Source organism: Andrena cerasifolii, chromosome 9, assembly GCF_050908995.1.
Source record: "Andrena cerasifolii isolate SP2316 chromosome 9, iyAndCera1_principal, whole genome shotgun sequence".
Lineage (NCBI taxonomy): Eukaryota > Metazoa > Arthropoda > Insecta > Hymenoptera > Andrenidae > Andrena > Andrena cerasifolii.
In genome coordinates this window covers 15,858,853-15,876,416 of record NC_135126.1, presented here as the reverse complement: position 1 = coordinate 15,876,416, position 17,564 = coordinate 15,858,853, and the positions used below count along the sequence as shown (strand labels likewise).

Genomic DNA, 17,564 nt, shown 5'->3' with positions numbered 1-17,564 from the left:
TAATAAATTAGGGGACGATTGTAGGAGATGGAACGCTCGTTCGAATAATTGTGATCAGCACCCTGTAGATACACACGTGTGTGTCCATGTATAGGGCTCTTCCTCTCTAGAGAGAGGGGATTGTAGGTGGTAGGTACGCGACAGTAGTAGACAGACAGACCAAGTCAGACATGCGCTAAGAGGGACTCGCGGCAGTGAAAGAGGTCCGGAGCAAAACCCACGTTTCAGTTTGTCGCGTGTGCTAGCCCGACGCGCACATTGTCCTGGCGGGAAAGTCGTCGGAGGATGTCGTGTGGTGGCACGACAGCTTCCCCGAGAGCTGGCGCGGGCAGTTGAACGGATCTGGCGTATCATCGCGAAGGATGAAGCCAACGTCGAGGAAAACGACGTCGAACGGGAGGAAGTGCGACGCCACGTTCACCCTCACGAGGTTCATCCTGCGAATCCTTCGGTCAATTAATTGGCGAATTTTGCCCCGGCCCCGCCGCCACAAGCATTAAACACGCGGGATCTCGTTTAACCACGGACGTTCAATTCGCTGGCGGCTTCTATCTTCTTGCCGTGCCGCAGTGAGGACGAGAATCAGTGATTGCGATAGTTCCCCAGGTACCAGCTAATAGAGTCACCGTATTTGCGTTTTCAGAGCACCTGTGATTGAATCTCGATAGCACAGTGAACGTGAATGGTGGTCGTTCGATAGCTTGCAACTACACGCGGAGACGGAGGACGTTTGTTTAATCGTCGCGAGGTTCCAGTTGTCAGTGTAAAATGTTGTTGGTACCTCCAGTCGTTTTCGGGAGCAGCGTTGCCTTAAGGAAGCCCGCGGAAAGAGGCGGAACCGAGAAGGTTGTATTTCTATCCGAGATACGCTGTATTTTATCTGTCTCGGCCGGACGGATGTCTTCTTCGTAAGGTACTGGCAAACGTCGAACGTTAATAAATCATCGCCGCGTTTATTTTAGCTGTGGATTGAAAACAAACAATAGCCCGTGCCCGTGCATTAATATCGGTGTGTAGAGTCGCGATTGTACGCGGTATTAGCGGCCCGCACTCCGGCGTCCGTGTGCCGAACGGCTCGCAATATTTGCAAGTACAGACGGGCCCTATTGTTAATTGCCCTGTGGCAATTAGCAATCAGACAGTCCTCGCTGAAACGAAACAATGACGGAGACACTAGATGACAGAGGCGAGAAGTCGGAGAAAGCAGTCCTCCAGGTAAATTAATGCCATTTTCATTAACATGTCTTCGGTCGCGACCTCGATGCTGTTGTTCCGCGTTTAGTCGATCACCGAGATAAACTGTTATCGTCCCACGATCGTCAGTCACGTAACAAACTACTCGATTTATGCACTCGGTGCCGGTTTAATCCCCGGATATGTGGATATCAGAGCGGGATCGCCCGTCAATGAATACGAGGGCCGGAGGATTAATCGCTCCGTCGACTTTACTTCGCAGCACATACAAGAGATCAACAGCCAAGTGGCGCAGTTCCGAGATCTACTGATAAACATCGGGCAACCGCGAGACTGCCCAGAGCTTCGCGAGAAAATCCGGAAACTGCGTCGAAACTGCGTAGAAGCGTGTAAAGCCACGTCTCAGCTTATACTGCCAGAAGTACAAAGGTAGGTGAGAAGAAGCGGTATGCTTAAAGCTTATGCGTGGGTGTCAGAAAATATCTAGCATTCCGAGTGAGTTAATCCACAAGTGCACCGCTAGCGGACACGCTAATGAAGCGATACTGGAACGATACGGTGAACCAAGTAACGTATTCTTGAGAACGAAACTCCGCTTACAGCAGCCAGAGGTGCGATTAAAAATCGCGTGAATGAAACAGGACGTCTATCCCTCCGAGTTTCCCTGTCCTAGCAGCGAAGCCCTCGCCGACAAAGGGTTAAATCGCGCGAGCTTTCCTCTGGATAACCGTTGCCGTATCGACTTTGTAGTTTATCAGCGATCAGGGAGGTCGGAGCTTGGCAGGGTTAAAGCGAGTAAGAAACGGCGGAGAAACGGTGGTGATTGATTAACCAGTTTACGTCAATTACGCTGATCGAACGTTAAACGAAGACGTCGCGCGGAACGAATTCGAATTGCTTCCGGCTAATGAGATTCCAATTAACGGGGTAAATAGATTGCTATGATAGAAGCCGACCGGGCCGCGACCGTGAAACACGTTCGTGACCAGCTTCCGTTCCAGCCGCGTGGATCACCCACGTATTTTCCCCCCGCCTCGATGATACTCGAAAATCCGCCACCGTGAGCCGGAAATCCTCAAGTACGAGGCATTGTCCGCTCCTATTGTGCCCGCAGGATTTATCGGGCTTATTATGGCCGCGTTTCTTCCCCACCGAATTACATTTAATTCTCTCGGGGGGGGGGGGGGGGGCGGAAAAAAGGATCAACCCTTCGTACATGACGCGAAGCCGGCGAAACGATTTGCCAGACCCACGATTGCTCGTATTCTCGCAAATTACCGTAACAATCTTATCGCGCGTCTTGGGGGATAAAAGAATTGTGACATAAAACATCGCGAGGGTTGTGTGCTTTGGAGGTTGTAATAAAGAATCTTATGGATTCGGGGATTTGTTTCCCAGAGAAGAACGCCTGCGAGGTCCAAGTACATATCCTCCGGCCATTAAAAAATTATCTTTCAGGAGGTTGCCTGTTCTAATGAAAATCTAAATGTTCCACGAGCCCCTCTCTCTTCCCGCGTAAACTCCCTCCTTCTCGCAGATCTGCAACGGGAGAGACGAGTTGAAATTGAAAGTCCAGTAGCGGATCGTTGGAGAGGGCAGCTCTGGAAGACCTTTCGGTGCCTCCGAGTCGAAGATCGCTTGAGAAATGGTTAATTAAAAGGAAACTGTAGCTAGAAACGGAAACTCTCCCTCGAGGCCTCCTAATTAATTATTTCGACCTGACCATGGCTGGCCTCGAGCCCAATGATTGAACATAATATTAGATATATATAATTGCTTAATTATAACGTGTACGTCGAGCAGTGCCGTGTTGCGTGCACACGTTTCCCATCCACCCCTAGCAACGCTCCCGATTCACGTAACGCTCCTGCGTAATTTCTGCTACGCCTCAAACGTCAGACGCACACTAATTGCGATTTAAACCTCGTTCAAACATTTATCCCTCCTGGATCGAGTAGACGATCGTCGTAAACAACGCGACCGGTTTTTCTTCGGAAATCGACAAACAAGTATCCAAGTTCTATGTGGAATAAGGAAAGCTGGCGGGGAGGCTGACAGAAAGCCACGGCGTATCACGAGAACCGCGCGGAAACGCTGAGAATTTTTCGTTTGACTCATCTTGCCAACAGTTTTTCCAATATTACCGCGCGGCACAATAATCGCGCCTCGTGCAACCTATCTCACAAAATCACGCCACTTTTGTATCGACCACGCGACACACGCCACGGAACCCTCGCTTTCTTCCCGCGTTTCTATGAAAATTGGCCTCGCGTTTCGCGCCAACTACCCCGTTGCGCGATTAACGCTTCGATCTCGCGATCGCTGACCGTTCCCCATCGAAACGCTCCCGCACGAGCTCTAGATCAGCCGGCTACGTGGTTCTTGCATAAATCACAGCCACCTGCGACCCGAAACACGCATCGGAAGCTCAAAACTTTTTTACCGCCTGTTCCCGACTTTATTCCAGCTAATCGACGGTGTAACCGAGGGCAGAGTAGGTAGGTATGTAAGGGACGAGCGTGGGTGGGTTCGAATTCGTTGCGCGAGAAGTGACGGATAGGGGCTAGTTTCCAAACCGCGACTCCAACTGCCACCCCCGGTCAGCGAGCTTGCGTTAAACTGGGCAAAACCCTCTGCCAGCTGGAGGGCCAGGGACACGTGGGGACCGTCTTTCGTTCTGTGAAGCTGTGGACCTCGGAGGTGCAACTAGAGGAGAAATGAAAGTTTCTGTCACGCGACCCGCTTTTCTAAAGATACTTGTAGTATTGTTGTTTTCACCCCGCCGTCGTGCGATTTGCTATGCTGGGGAATGGTTAAGAGAAAGCTTCGAGCCGTGTCTTTAGCGAACCTCCACACTGCTCGTTAAATCCGCGATTTTCCGCCCTCGCGAGAAAGAAAGAGCCGCGCACCGCGAACCTTCGACCTCGTTACCAATGAAATCCTTTGATTTCACCCCGTCTTTACAAGGAACAGCGTGAAATATTCAGGCGCGCCAGCAGGCGCGGGAATTGAAGACGCACGGGGTAGACACAGAGGGTTGCGTATTATGTGAGCCCGATTCCGGGGATGTTTACCATAGCAAACTCATAAAAAAGGCTCGGGTGGACGTTTGTATAGCGAGACCTTGTTTCCGGGTTACAGATGGGAGAAGATACCGAAAGTGACCGCATTCAGCTCCTCCAAACTTCTTCTCAATTGATTCTCTATTGCCTACTAAAGTTTTGAGTTCGAGTCCGGTTCCCTGGAAAACCTCGATACGCTGGCGAAGTGCGTCAGCGTTATCTGCAAGTGCATCGTAAACTATAGAGTCTAGACTAAACCAATGGGATATAAATTGATTTGTTATTTTTAGTCTCTGATTTCTACGTAGAACGAATGTACTTCACGGACTGGAATTGGTCAGAGTACTCCATATTATTCCTCGCATACTTTTCAGTTGAAATTCGCAGCCCCCATTCGTGTTTCTGGTTGGACCGGAGGAATTTAAAAAAATGGTACGCGGATCGAGGAGGGCGGCTCTAATTGGGCCCGCGGCGATTACTTCGATTTCCCGTAGATGCTAATAACCGCATTTTTCGAGTAATTAACTGGATGAACGGAAGTTCGTCAAGTTGCTGGTCACGGAACGAATCACAATCAGCACGAAACAGGACAAAAGAGTAGAGTAATAATTGCGAGGAAGGGGAGAGAAGATTGGGTAGTTCCGCAACGGGGAGAATCCTTAACGAGGAAACTTTTGTTTTTTTACCGCAGCGAAAATAATATATGTCAGCCGAATAATATGCTTTCAGGACCACTGACATCGGGATCCCCGTGGACTGTCCGAATCTGATGCTGCTGTTCTACGTGGTTCAGCTATTCTTACGCGAGCTGTGCAAAAGCAGGAACCTCATCCGTATCGTGCCCATGGATATGGCGGATTATTACAGTAAGTACGACAGCTGCCCCTGTTTCACTAGCAGAAGCATGTCGGGTCAGGGTTACGATGAGACGTTTAAATAAATTGACAATGAGGCCCGGGCCACCGTTCATGAATGTAACACCGCGTCCTATTGCACCTAAGTAGTTCCCGAGAACCGGATGGCGAGCTCCATCCTCTGGCAACATTGGGTCGAGTTTTCTAGCTCTATGATTACAGGACTTTGTTAAAAAGAAAAGACTCCTATCGAGTTTGTCTAGAAAGCTACTTTAATTCAAGCATATTTATTTATTTATTTATTTATTTATTTAATATTACATATTACTATACAATACTTTTACTGGTTGAAGAGCCAAAGAAAAACGAGCTGAGCCAACTATCCTTCCACGTTCATGTTACAATTTTCTTTTGTTATTTTTCGCACGGAAGGATAATAGAAAGTTTCGAGAAGTTCTATCGAGTGGATGCATTTCCCGAGTCATCCACTTTTAATTCCAACAATGCGCAGCGAGAACTAAACCGACGTATTTATTAATGGGTTCCAGACTCTCGGCCAGGTCCGTCGAACATCGGCAACGTGATGTCGCAGATCCTTCTGTGCAAGCAAATCCGGCCGGACTTCTACGAGGAAGAGCTGTGCAGCATCAGAAAAGACTCCGAGGAAATTCGCCATCTGATAGCCGAACTGCAGGAGTTTATGCCCCAGTCCGACGGCGATATAGGTAATGTCGTATTTCTCCCTCGCCGTTCACGCCCATCGTCCCTTATTTCCGCGGAATTTTATTTCACCACGCCGAGAACGCCTCTTGTATCCCCCGATCCTCTATTCTCGCCCGGTTGATCGAATTTATCCACCCGCTCGTTTCGAGGGATGGTGTTACGGACATCGTTGGTTATCAAAGCGCGAATACAGGGCGATTCGAAACTAGCTGGTGAAATTGAGAAAGCCCTGCAGACGAAAGTCGATGCATACAAACACGGACCTTGAAGTGCTCCCTTCTCAAGTTACGCCAGAGGTTATTCCGAGAAAGGATGATCCTTCTTATCTTTGAGCTTTGCGAGTAGAATACGCCCCCAATGTCTGACCACCTACTTCTGCACGATTCTACGCCAAAAGTTTTCCAGATAGAAGGTGTATGAGACGCGAAGGGTGCATTTCGCAACCCTTAGGCGCCGTTAATTCGATTACGCGTGCCCGCGAAGGCATCGATCTATTTATACCCTAATATCTCATTCTCCCTCGACATCCCTGTTCCTTCGCCACCCTATTCCTCTTCCGGCGCCTGCCCCCTATTCACCCATCTCTAATCGGGTTACTCCAGAGGCCAAGGTCTGGATTTCAAAGGAGAGCGCGTTCTCCGTTCGCCTCTGGCGAGCATTGTCTTGCTCCCATTCATTCCACGGAGCAAACGTATTACCTTCCGACAGACTAAAGCTTCGCTATAGAGTTCATCCGTGGCAATTCCCGGCCGGATGCTACACGTCCACCTTAATTGTTCGTCGATATAACGATGAAAGCACCACCGTGCTGCTTGCCCCGCGGGCCGAAAAAAATAGAACATCGCGGAAATCACGGGGCGTCGTGAGCTTCGATCGCGCGAGCGATAAATTCGGAACTTAGATGTGGAGAGGGAGAGAGAGGGTGGAGCGGAACAGGCTTCGACATTGAAGAGGTACCGGGTCAAGGTTGAGCGGAACTTCCTCCAGCATCGTTCCTGGGGCGCGAAATTCACGCTCGAGAGAGGCCGCGGGGCTGCAAAAGGGAAATAAGAAAACAAGGTGCTTCTCGCCGGAATTTTCAAAACGGCGCGAACGAGACGCGAGGGAAAAGGGGACGCTCGGTTGACTCGCCGAGTGGTCGGCAGGGAAAAAAAAGCTGAGAAGCAGGAGCACTGAGGAAAGTTTTAAAATTCGTGGAAAGCCGTGTCGTTCCGCTTTGACGCACGATTTAACGCGCGCGGCGATAGCGGCATAGGTGCGCGACGGGAAAACGCCGGGCCATTATTTAACGTTAGAGATCGGGGTCATGGACGGATGAAAACGCGAGAACCCATGTGTGCTCGCGTTTTCCCTCTGCTCGCCCCGGAAACCGGAATTCTGCCGGGAAAGTCGAGAGGGTGGGCGGCACGGAGGGAGGAGCGTGGCTCGACCGCGAGCCGATAAAGCATTTCGAGCCACGGTCCGCGAAACAAACGCGGGGGGAGAGCGAGGCTAAACGAACGCGTTTCGTATAAATCGGCTGGGGTTCGGTTACCTCAATCGCCATGGTTAAGCTGTTGCTTGATTCCATTCCCAGATACCTCTGTTTGCCGCGATGGAATTAACATGTTCGGGTACCCGCGATATGTTATCTGTGTCGAGGGTCAAGGGCGCGCGGCATTTCATTCCTGCCGTGGTAACGCGGGAAAACAAACCGCGGCGACCGAAAAAGGGTTTCACCGCGCCGAATGGAAGAATGGAGTTAGCGAATTTGGCCCACCCACGGTTTGGCGAACAAAGGAGCCGGGCATTAGCATGATTTTGTTGCCCCTTCGTTATTTTTGGATCACAGAGCGTGCAAAAGGAGCGAGCATCGCCGAGGTATCGAGCACCCACGCAACCCTCGAAATCGAATGAGAGACACTCGCGTGGGCATTGTGGTTTCTGTTTCCGGTATTGCTTTCCATGCAGGTGGCATTAATTGCGTTGGAAGCTACTAACGAGGATATTTCAAATTTTCTTACCTTACGCTGTTCCAATGGAAGTCGCCCTCCTCGGCGGAGAGCTCCTTTGACGTGTCTCGGGAAACGCCCGGCATCGATTCAGGGCTGTTTATCGAGCACCTATCGCAAAAAGAATCCAGTTGAGCTGTAAGAAAAAACGTATCGCGTCGTTCCGCGAAAGAAGTCGTTATCGATCACGATGCGATTCGTTTTTTTAAGTCTCCAAGGAAACTTGAAAGCGGCCCTTCAATTAAGAGCGCGTTTGCCCTCGAGCTTCCGTGGAACAAAATTACCCTCCATTAACTAATTACGCGCCCGAGAGCCGTCTATTTACCCGTAGTTTAGCGGGCTAATATTCAACAAACGGGGAAAATACTATTCCCCCTTTTTGAGCAACGATTTTTAACGGTTAAGCCGGTAATTCTGCGGCGGGTTTCTCTCTTTCCACTTAACCATTAAGACGGTGAACCGTGCTCCGTGAGAGGCTGGCAGCGGAACGGAGCTAAGAGAGATTTTGTTTGCACGTTCGCAGAGAAGTACACGGCGCTACAGAACCCCGGAAATAGAGGGACCCGTATCAATGGCAGGCGAGTTCATCGATGGAATCAAAGCAACGACAGAACCGCCAGACAATCGTCCTACTTTCGCGGAGCGCTGAATCTCTTCTGTTGCGCGGCCAGAGCCAACTATGTTTAAACTAATCAAACGCCTACACTTGCCCGTCAAAAGAACGTAACTTTCGTTTCGTGGACACCCCCGACGCGAGACAGCAGAGTTGGGCATTAACTAAATAAAAAGTTATTTAAATAACGGATCAAATAAGAGTTAGTTTAACTTTAGATCATCTGACGAATAAAGTTACCTTTTTTTATTCGTCGAGCGTTTCAACTTGAGCGTCGAATAAATTTTTCTATTTTCGCTTTATTCGAAATTTATTTAAATAAAAAAATCGCCCATCTCTGCCTCTCAGTGAAATGTTCGTTAAACTCCGCAGAATTATTGTCGACGCTCGGAGGCATGCGAAAGAAACCGTAGAAAAAAAGCGTCTACGTCGACGTATTCTGCGTTTCGCGATCGTGAAGCTCGCGAAATCAACTAAGTAAGTAGGTACTTAGTCGATTAATCGGTAAGAACCTGACGCAAGATTTATTTAGTTGATAAGTACGGATCTATAAATAATGTACAAACACACGCAGACGCGTTTCTGTAAAGTGGACATATTTTTTTAAAAAAGATTTAAATTTAAAGAGAATTAATTTACGACGGAATCGTTCAGGGTTGAATTTTATCCAACTTCGATGCAACCGCGTTAAACTTTCGTATCGGTGATCGACCAATTACCTCCGTGAACAGATTGGCCGTTTCATAAATTATTATGTGTTCCCCAAGTTTCGAACCGCAAATAGATATTCATATTTATGGAAATTATAGATGTAACGTCCTCATTCGTTCCCCTAATTGTATTCGAAACCGGAGCACTCGTATATTCATATGGTAAACTTTATAGTCGTAACTGATTCGTGACTGGTAACCGGCGAAACGTAACTTCGAAACTCAAATTTCGTGGATAATTAATGTCGAGAATACACGGTACAGGTGAACACAAACCAGCTCAAACTTCTCACTGATTGCGCGGACATATTGCATCGGAAAGTAGTAAACTAAATGCCAATCAAATTAAACGTTAACGATTCCAATATTCTCGTAAATGGACCAACGTACAGCCACATATCGCTCGTTTACAATAAGAATGACGCAACTACGCGTGTATCGTATATCTCATGTTCGAGACTTAGAGCTACCACATATATCACGAGTCATGTGGTTTTGTGATAAACTGTCGAATTCGTAATTTCGTTACTTGTGAAGATACTATATCATTTTTTAATAGTTTACAGAAGTAAATTTTAGATTTTGACTCTTCGGTTGCTTCACTCTTAGAGCAAATGATCGATGGATATAATTCTATACACGGTTTATGTTAAGGATAAATATATTACTGTATGAATGTTACAAGAAAGAAAAAGATATGTACGAAATCTATATACATATATATGTACAGACATCTATATGTATACATGTTAAAAGTATCAGATTAGGTGTTGCACTGTTTTTTTTTAGAAATTGAAGGATAAGGGTAGAAATGGGGAACAAATGGGTGTTGGATAAATGTATGGGTAGATCGTGGGTGATAGGTGAAGTGGGGTCAGCTGATGGGAACAAAGTTGAGACGTGGGGTATCAGGGTATTATTCCAAAATTTTCTCAATTTCTAAAAAAAAAAACAGTTTGTGACACTTCATGGGAGATTACAACGTATGTATTACTCGTATTGCAATTATATCGGTGAAAAATAATAATCTATTTCCATTCGATTGTTCGCGATATTAAACGTTACACAGACATAGTACACACAAGAAAAACTACTGTTTTGGAATTCATTGCATTTTAACGACATATTAAATCTAACAAGGCACGATTCACGTATCGATTACGCACGATTGAAACATAATTCCATGCCAAATATTCGAGGAACTTGAAAATATGGTGATTGAAGTAGGTAATCATTATAATATATCGAAATTGCAAATTAGAAAATCAGCGACAATGCATAATAATAATTAGTTTAAATGCCGCGTGCAACGCGAGTAATCGAGTTCAGTTTTACTAGCTGTTATACACATGCATCCACGGTCCCCTCAACACAAAATTCCAGCGATTCGCCGAATGCGTTATATTGGATTTCGGAACCGCAAATTGAATAGGAACCTGAGCAAGGACGTACGAAAATAGGTAACGCATACCAATTGTCGATTTAATTGGAAAATCTGCCTCGGTTTGGCTGCAACACTCCATCACACACTGCACAGAAAGACATCTATGTTACCGATGTGTCTACTTGTAAGGATCTCGCCTAACTAATCAAACCCCGCACGTTTCTTTTATTTGGCGGTGCAAAGAAACTACGATTGCTCCACCTGAATTCTCTATCGACGGAAAATATTATTGTATATTATATTATATTTGGAAAATAATAAATGGATAATGAATCTAAATATTCGTGTTTGATTTCAAAAGACAAATCTAAAACCGCCAAATTACACAGTCTACGACAAGAATCGAAATTCTCCTAATTCCGTTACCTTTCATACAGCGCAGGAAACTGTGTGATTCCTTTCCTTCTGCTAGCGAAGTAAATTAAAGCTTCAATATTCTATACAATTACCTGCAACGCTGTGAAACTAAAACGCACCGAATATAAACAATATTTCACTTAACACGATCCAGCAGGTCAAACCACCTGCACTAAATTATACTCGAAGCATGCAGCTCCCTCTAGAGATGTCGCTTTTAAAATCGAAAGCACGAGCTGGTGTGCGTTCACTACTACTACATATATACGAACAGCTCAGGTTATATAATGGTGGACGTATAGAGCCACATTTGTCGTTCTTGGTTTTGGATTAAGCATCGTTGAATGCCTGTAACGATGTCTGTTAGTAGAATAATTGTAAGTAATTCCGCCTGGCCATTTATTACAGTCTTCTACTTCCAACGAGTTATATTACGTTGCCTAACTTAGTAGAATTGATTCGTTAATGATAGAGTTTAATCGTGTGACAACCTACTTGCTGAATTGATAGAATGAAAACATTCGCGCCTCGGTATACAGAGTATTGCATGAAAGTAATAGTGCTCGTTCCTTTTTCTAGGTGCGATCATTCTCCTCCAGCTCTGCTGTGCAACAAATGGTCAAGGTGCGTCTTTTGAATATATATTTAATACAAAATTATATAACTCGAAGTAAAACCATGTTCTCCGATTCATGGAATATTTTTTAATAGCCCCCGATCCAAGTCTTCGGTTTAGAAGGACGATACGCGGTGGCACTTTACTCAGCAGCGACAAAGCAGAAGTCACTGCAAAATGTTGAGAAAGATCTTGTCAAATTCCAAGTATGTAATTCCACCTTTTCCATTGAATGAATTACGATGCTTTAAAATTAACTGCATCTTTAATAAATCGAGGTTTGTTTGTCGTATTAGGATCTTATGAAGAAAGATCAAAAGCTGAATGAATTTGTGAAGGATCCATCGACAAAACGGAAGGTGAAGGTGGAAGCGCTTAAGTCGATCTGCAGTAAGATAAGTTTGTCTAAAGAAACATCAAATCTGTTGGGCCTGCTCGCAGAAAATGGTCGACTTGGGAAATTGAACACCGTGATCAATACGTTCAAATTATTACTGGCTGCTAGTAGAGGTGAGGTTGTTTGCGAAGTAATTAGTGCGAAACCACTCGATGCCGATATGAAGACTAAGCTCGAAGGAGCCTTAAAAGGATTCTTAAGCAAAGGACAAACTATTCAACTTAGCACAAAGGTTGATCCTTCTCTTATTGGAGGCATGATTGTATCGATAGGTGATAAATACGTAGACATGAGTGTTGCCACTAAAATTAAAAAGTATAGCGAGGTCATTAAAGCTGCAGCATGATCACTTTTTATAACATTCAGTACAGTAAAGAATAAAGTACTCGTATAGGCATTCACGAGTACAATGTACATCATTGAACAATAAATTATTCCAAATTCAATTACGCTCATTAATCTGTTGTTTCTCTTTTTGTTCATCCCTTTTACACGTAAGATACATTTATTTTACTGTTTCTACGGACGTCTAATAAAAATGAAGAACCAAATCTTACTGTTCTGTTACCCAAAAACTTCTATTAACATTAATAGAAGAGAGTTTATTTGCAATTACGTTATGTATAAGCTATTACAGTTATAAATTAAACACACCTTTGCAAGGATTTCTATTAACATTTATATTATAATCAAAATACATATTGCTGTTGCTTTCGTTGCAACTGTTAAAAAATGGCCTACTTAATGGAATGCCGTGAATGACGATGATTTCATAAAAACAATGCACTTATATGTCGTTTTAAAATGTATAACAATATACATATAATACTTCACCACAATAAATCTTAAAAAAGAAAAGATTTAAACACATGATCACAATTTGTTTCCTGCAAAAACTCTTACACTGTTTAAAACACTACAAAAAAGGACAATGATACCACATGATATATGATCTAAATAAAAATTGACTTTGCAATTAATAATTACGAAAGAATATTATGCATGTCCATACTAACAAGTAGTACTCAGTGAACATTTTGTAACTTTCTTCTCGATTACAATCGGAATACAGTAAACTGTCGCTATGGGCTCGCGGCGAACGCTTAACGATTAGCGTCGACGATTCCGAGCCGCGAGAGAGAAAGAGAGAGAGAGAGAGAGACAGATGAAGCAAGGCAGAGTATCATACTTTCCCTCTTTCGGAGCAGGCAGAACGACTCTATCGTCCTTTCTCGCTCGCTCTCGAGCGAATAGCTCCAAGAAGTGGTGAGGATAGCGACGAGCGCTTAACGGAAACAGTTGAGTTGAGCCCATAGCGGCTCTTTACTGTAATACGAAAAGTTTAATCGTTACATTAAAATTTGACTAGAAGGTATGTTGTATAAACAAAATTTTCGTTTCGTGTATAAAAATGCACACACAAAAGCACTTTGCTCCAATCGCGAAGTAAACTATACTCGTTATTACCCAGATGTGCAAAGAAAGTGAAGGCACATCTTTATAGAACTTACTACCTATAAGCTATTAATTAAAATTGAAGTAACTCATACACGAAATAGTTTGCTTTTTCAATATGATCTTACATTTCAACTGAAGGTATGTTATTTTCCACTAGGACCCAATCTTCCTCCTCAATCGTGGGTGGCATTATAGATTCTTTTGATAAAACTGAAACCGCCAACAATTATATAAGTCCAAACGTATACGAATAATTAGACACGCCGATTAACTTACACTTACTATGAAATTGGACTTCTAATTCATGCCTATCCATATCTGCTGTGTATGGCATCCTCGCATCTGCATAATTACTCTCCAACGAAGGGTAGTTTAATTTATCTCGTAGAATCTTCTTTCTGCATTCACCTAAATCTTCCAACTTTTTCAACTCCGTTCGGTAACTAACATCATCATCCCCGGACTCAGTTTCCGTATGATCACTATGCTCGTTGTATTCCTCCTGACTATCATCTTTTTCTTCTCTCGAGGTATCATTGGAATGTGTCTTACAACTAATGTACGTAATTGTGTCGATACACTGAGACACGTTGGAATTAGTAGCAGTAATTTGACTGCTTGTCATGTACTTCGATAAATCGAAGTCCAACACGTCAGCTAAAAGCTTTTCTTTGTTTTCAACATCGCGTTGAATTGATTCCAGATTCCTATCAGTCTTCAATATGAAATCGTCATCGATACTTAATGTTAGTAAAGATGAATGGGTCGTTTTTGCATCATTCGCGTTGATCTGATCCTTGTTCAGGGCAGGCAAGTCATCGACATCAGGTACCGACGAACAATTCTCATTCCCATTTGTTACTCTATTACGCGACTTTTTAATCTTCCTTTCTGGAGTGAAGACAACGTCTTCGAATTCTTGTTGACCAATTTTTTGGAATATTTGTCTCCTTTCGTTGTATTTTTCGTTTTGGTCGATACCGTTTGTTTTACAGGCATCATTCTGTTCCATTGCCCTGCTAGTATCCACTGTTAACGAAGTATTTAGGTTTATTGTCGTTGCAGATGGTATTTCCACAGCTTCTTCGGCATGCACAATTGAAGTTGCGTCGGCGTCAGCTGTGACAATTGGCACAATGCTGAAAAGTAATATTTAATTTAGAATGGGCTGTGTACATGCTGATAAAAAATGAAACATTTTCATTTTTACACCTTACCCTACAGATTGAATGATGTTAGTTGGGTTAATTTTGTGAAAAGACATAGCTGGCACTATCGCGCTTTCTTTCAGTTTGGAAGTTAATTCTAGTATACCATTGGTAACAGGTTTGCTGATTTCAGCAAACGATGATAGTGGATCCGGTGTATTGTTTATTTCTAAAAGTTTAATCATTGTTAAAACTTGGAGAGAAGATACAGGAAAACATTTACAGAGATAATATCTACCTGGCAAGAACATATCAGTTTCGGGATAATACGCGATACGTATGATGTTCCTCTCTCCTTCCAAAACAAATATTTCATCTTTAGTGCAAGCAACATCAGTAACGCGGCGTAAGTCTGTTATAATAGACGTTATAGCAATAGTTTGAGGATTTACTACATATATAATATCGTCGCTGTATGTTACTAGTAAATCATCACAGAACGGTAAAATAACACCAAACGTGGGCTCCCCTCGATTTTTCTTAGAACTCTCTGGTGCCGGATTTAGAAGTTCAACTTCTGTATGACCGGATCGGATAGCATCCTGAATAATACATTTAATGGTGAAAACTGATGAAAATGAATTTAAAATAATACGCTTTCACACAAACCTTAAAGATAAGTGTTTTCAACACAGTTCCAATTTTATCAGCTTGCCATAAACGTAGCCCAGGCCTACTAGCATAGATTACTAAATCTTGTCCACAGTTTTGCCGCGAACCGAATACAGCTCCCAGCTTTCCCAATCTGAAATGTTTAATCGTTAGGTGAATGCTTCGATTCGACCATAGCAAATTATTCCTTAAAAATTCAATACTAACATTTTACGTTCTTTCTGACCAACTTGTGTCACTTTTCCGTTCTCGTTCCTATTTACTAGTATTGTACGCAATATTGTCGAAACCAACAATGATCCTTGCTGATAACTAAGCTGCACCACAGCATACTTCTCGTTTAGCAATTCCGACGACTTTGACAAGTGCTATTGAAAGATTGCCATAGAAGTTTTTATGAAAACTTGTAAAGGACTACGTTCATTCTCTATTACATACCATGTAGAAATCAATTTCAGTCAGTACTACTAAACCATCCTGGTCCCCGCTAAATAATTTCATACCATTTTTAGACCACTCGACTGTTGTTACGGCGCTGTTATGCAATCCACTAATACTGTATCTTTCTACCTGTTTCTTCTGTTTCGGTTTCAAGCTATCTGGTAAAGAATCTGGTGGATTCTTGGGTATTTGAAAAACAGTTACAACACCATGTTCGTTACCAGCAGCAACCATATAATCCACAGTCGATATCACTTGAATGCACGTGATTTTTGAATTAACATTCTGAGGAAATAAAGCATTATCAGGTATGGACATGAAACGACCAATAGATTGAACGATTGTTTTAAAAATTACCTCGCATCTAAGCCTTTGTAAATCCTGCTTCTCTCTGTTAAACCAATACACTAATCCATGGTTAGTTCCAATGGCTATAAATTCAGGCACAGCGTCGACACAGGTAAAGTTGATATTATGCGTGAACAATCCATTCTGAATTTTAGCAGGTATCTGCTGCAGTAGCATCGCGAGGGGAGCCCATTCTCTTAAAGGGCCACCATCTTCGCACATAGGTGTTGTCATTGTAAGTGCTATATTCAGAATATTGAAATTCTATATTCTGTGTTAATTGTGTTTCAGAAATTACATGAAATGCGATGTACAGTTAATGTGCAACTTAAGAATACTCGTACTATATGTGAATAATTCGTAAATAAATTGTTTAAGGATCTCCTGTTCTGTCGAATTGCATCGCAGTTTGCAATTTGTCAGCGACAAACTACACTGTAATAGTCGGAACAGTTATTTACGATACAGTCATCAAAACAAATATATCAAATTACCTTGTTATTGACTGAACGCGATTCGTAGAAAGTGTTACAATATCAACGAATTACATCTTTCCCATCAGGCTGCGTAAAAGAATATTCTTCGAATGAACATTGCAATACTTTATCCAATATCGTTTGACACTTCGGCATCGGCAATCTGCATTCGCGATATATGTATGTGCACGCCTTCGATAACCATAAACCACGTTATGTATAGAATAGGCGCAATTATTTTGTCGTTGCACTTTATAGATTTTATTATTTTTACAGTTTACCTTTTACACGGTGAATGTGTAATATAAATTGGTTCATTGCAGTGTAGGAACAAAAATATACTGTATTGATATTCCATGAATTAAAAGAAAATATTTTGCTCGGGATCCAAAATTTCAGGAAATGTATACTTAATATGAAAACGTCGAAAACTTTTGTCCACTATCTATTTGTATAATAGGAGATAAAGTTTAATTCATTATTTAATACTGTGCGTTCGCGTATAAATGTTTCCGATTGCGAAAATACCACAAAAACAACTACATTTTAGTGCGCGCTGTAATGGAGGCGCGGAAAGAGCGCCATTAAAGCGTCACCGTCACCACAGACGAGGGTATAGGTGTAGGACCTATACCCAGAGTTAGGAGCGATGGGGCCGCAGTGATGGAGGGAGAAACACCTACAGGAGCGGTGGTAATGTTACGTGGCTGAAGCAGGCGCCGTTCATGCACACATAACCACCACTCCTGTAGGTCTTTCCCCCTCCATTCACTGCGGCCCCATCGCTCCTAACACTGCCTATACCTGGTCTGTGGCGTCACCAACGGATGCTGCGAACTAGGAAAATCAGCAAACCGAGACTTGCACTTTCTGTTGTTATTCTGTGAAATTAAATTTAAAAAAATCAAGAAAGTAGGTGGGATTAAAATGAAACATTTGAACAAATTTAGCGACAAAGGAGCGACTTTTAATTTATACCTTTCGGGAGTTTGTTGCACTTACTTAAAGGGCAAACATTGTTTCCGAGCCCAAGAACAATCGGATTTTGTTACCATATTCG

General features: G+C 43.3%; 4 protein-coding genes across 8 annotated transcripts in view; 3 read left to right on the top strand and 1 right to left on the bottom strand.

Annotated features, from left to right (window-relative positions):
* Mat89ba (nucleolar protein 6 Mat89Ba) overlaps window positions 1–17,564 on the top strand; it is a 43,419-nt gene that overhangs the window by 202 nt on the left and 25,653 nt on the right. The window lies entirely within an intron of this gene.
* On the top strand, window positions 150–10,872 carry Dcma (decima). 2 transcript variants are annotated; one of them, XM_076819475.1, is made up of 6 exons: window positions 150–846; window positions 963–1,215; window positions 1,457–1,623; window positions 4,986–5,122; window positions 5,659–5,835; window positions 8,348–10,872. In XM_076819475.1, exons 2-6 carry the CDS (start codon window positions 1,162–1,164, stop codon window positions 8,509–8,511), a joined length of 699 nt encoding a protein of 232 aa, XP_076675590.1. In that variant the 5' UTR covers window positions 150–846; window positions 963–1,161; the 3' UTR covers window positions 8,512–10,872. The 2 variants fall into 2 exon arrangements, with proteins under 2 accessions (XP_076675590.1, XP_076675589.1); XM_076819474.1 differs by having other exon boundaries at window positions 150–1,215.
* LOC143372851 (uncharacterized) lies at window positions 10,655–17,108 on the bottom strand. 4 transcript variants are annotated; one of them, XM_076819451.1, is made up of 11 exons: window positions 16,786–17,108; window positions 16,523–16,696; window positions 16,038–16,270; window positions 15,678–15,965; window positions 15,447–15,607; window positions 15,237–15,372; window positions 14,866–15,169; window positions 14,637–14,796; window positions 13,696–14,558; window positions 13,545–13,629; window positions 12,627–13,287 (listed from the first exon to the last, which is right to left on the bottom strand). In XM_076819451.1, the coding sequence occupies exons 3-11, from the start codon at window positions 16,260–16,262 to the stop codon at window positions 13,248–13,250; spliced, it is 2,262 nt and encodes a 753-aa protein (XP_076675566.1). In that variant the 5' UTR covers window positions 16,263–16,270; window positions 16,523–16,696; window positions 16,786–17,108; the 3' UTR covers window positions 12,627–13,247. The 4 variants fall into 4 exon arrangements, with proteins under 4 accessions (XP_076675568.1, XP_076675569.1, XP_076675566.1 ...); XM_076819453.1 differs by lacking the exon at window positions 12,627–13,287 and adding an exon at window positions 10,655–10,676 and having other exon boundaries at window positions 16,523–17,108; XM_076819454.1 differs by lacking the exon at window positions 12,627–13,287 and adding an exon at window positions 10,655–10,676 and having other exon boundaries at window positions 13,702–14,558; window positions 16,523–17,107.
* Window positions 11,189–12,420, top strand: Atpsyno (ATP synthase subunit O, mitochondrial). The gene is made up of 4 exons (XM_076819476.1): window positions 11,189–11,325; window positions 11,528–11,572; window positions 11,660–11,770; window positions 11,861–12,420. Exons 1-4 carry the CDS (start codon window positions 11,293–11,295, stop codon window positions 12,305–12,307), a joined length of 636 nt encoding a protein of 211 aa, XP_076675591.1. The 5' UTR covers window positions 11,189–11,292; the 3' UTR covers window positions 12,308–12,420.

Bases quoted from the DNA above. Each gene is read 5' to 3' on its own strand.
- Dcma (XM_076819475.1), top strand. From the start codon at position 1,162: ATGACGGAGACACTAGATGACAGAGGCGAGAAGTCGGAGAAAGCAGTC. The intron at 1,216-1,456 runs GTAAATTAATGC...TTTACTTCGCAG, and splicing joins CGGAGAAAGCAGTCCTCCAG to CACATACAAGAGATCAACAG. The intron at 1,624-4,985 runs GTAGGTGAGAAG...ATATGCTTTCAG, and splicing joins ATACTGCCAGAAGTACAAAG to GACCACTGACATCGGGATCC.
- LOC143372851 (XM_076819451.1), bottom strand. From the start codon at position 16,262: ATGACAACACCTATGTGCGAAGATGGTGGCCCTTTAAGAGAATGGGCT. The intron at 15,170-15,236 runs GTTTGTGTGAAA...TGTATTATTCAG, and splicing joins TGAAAACACTTATCTTTAAG to GATGCTATCCGATCCGGTCA. The intron at 14,797-14,865 runs GTAGATATTATC...TTAAACTTTTAG, and splicing joins AACTGATATGTTCTTGCCAG to AAATAAACAATACACCGGAT.
- Atpsyno (XM_076819476.1), top strand. From the start codon at position 11,293: ATGCCTGTAACGATGTCTGTTAGTAGAATAATT. The intron at 11,326-11,527 runs GTAAGTAATTCC...TCCTTTTTCTAG, and splicing joins TGTCTGTTAGTAGAATAATT to GTGCGATCATTCTCCTCCAG. The intron at 11,573-11,659 runs GTGCGTCTTTTG...ATTTTTTAATAG, and splicing joins CTGTGCAACAAATGGTCAAG to CCCCCGATCCAAGTCTTCGG.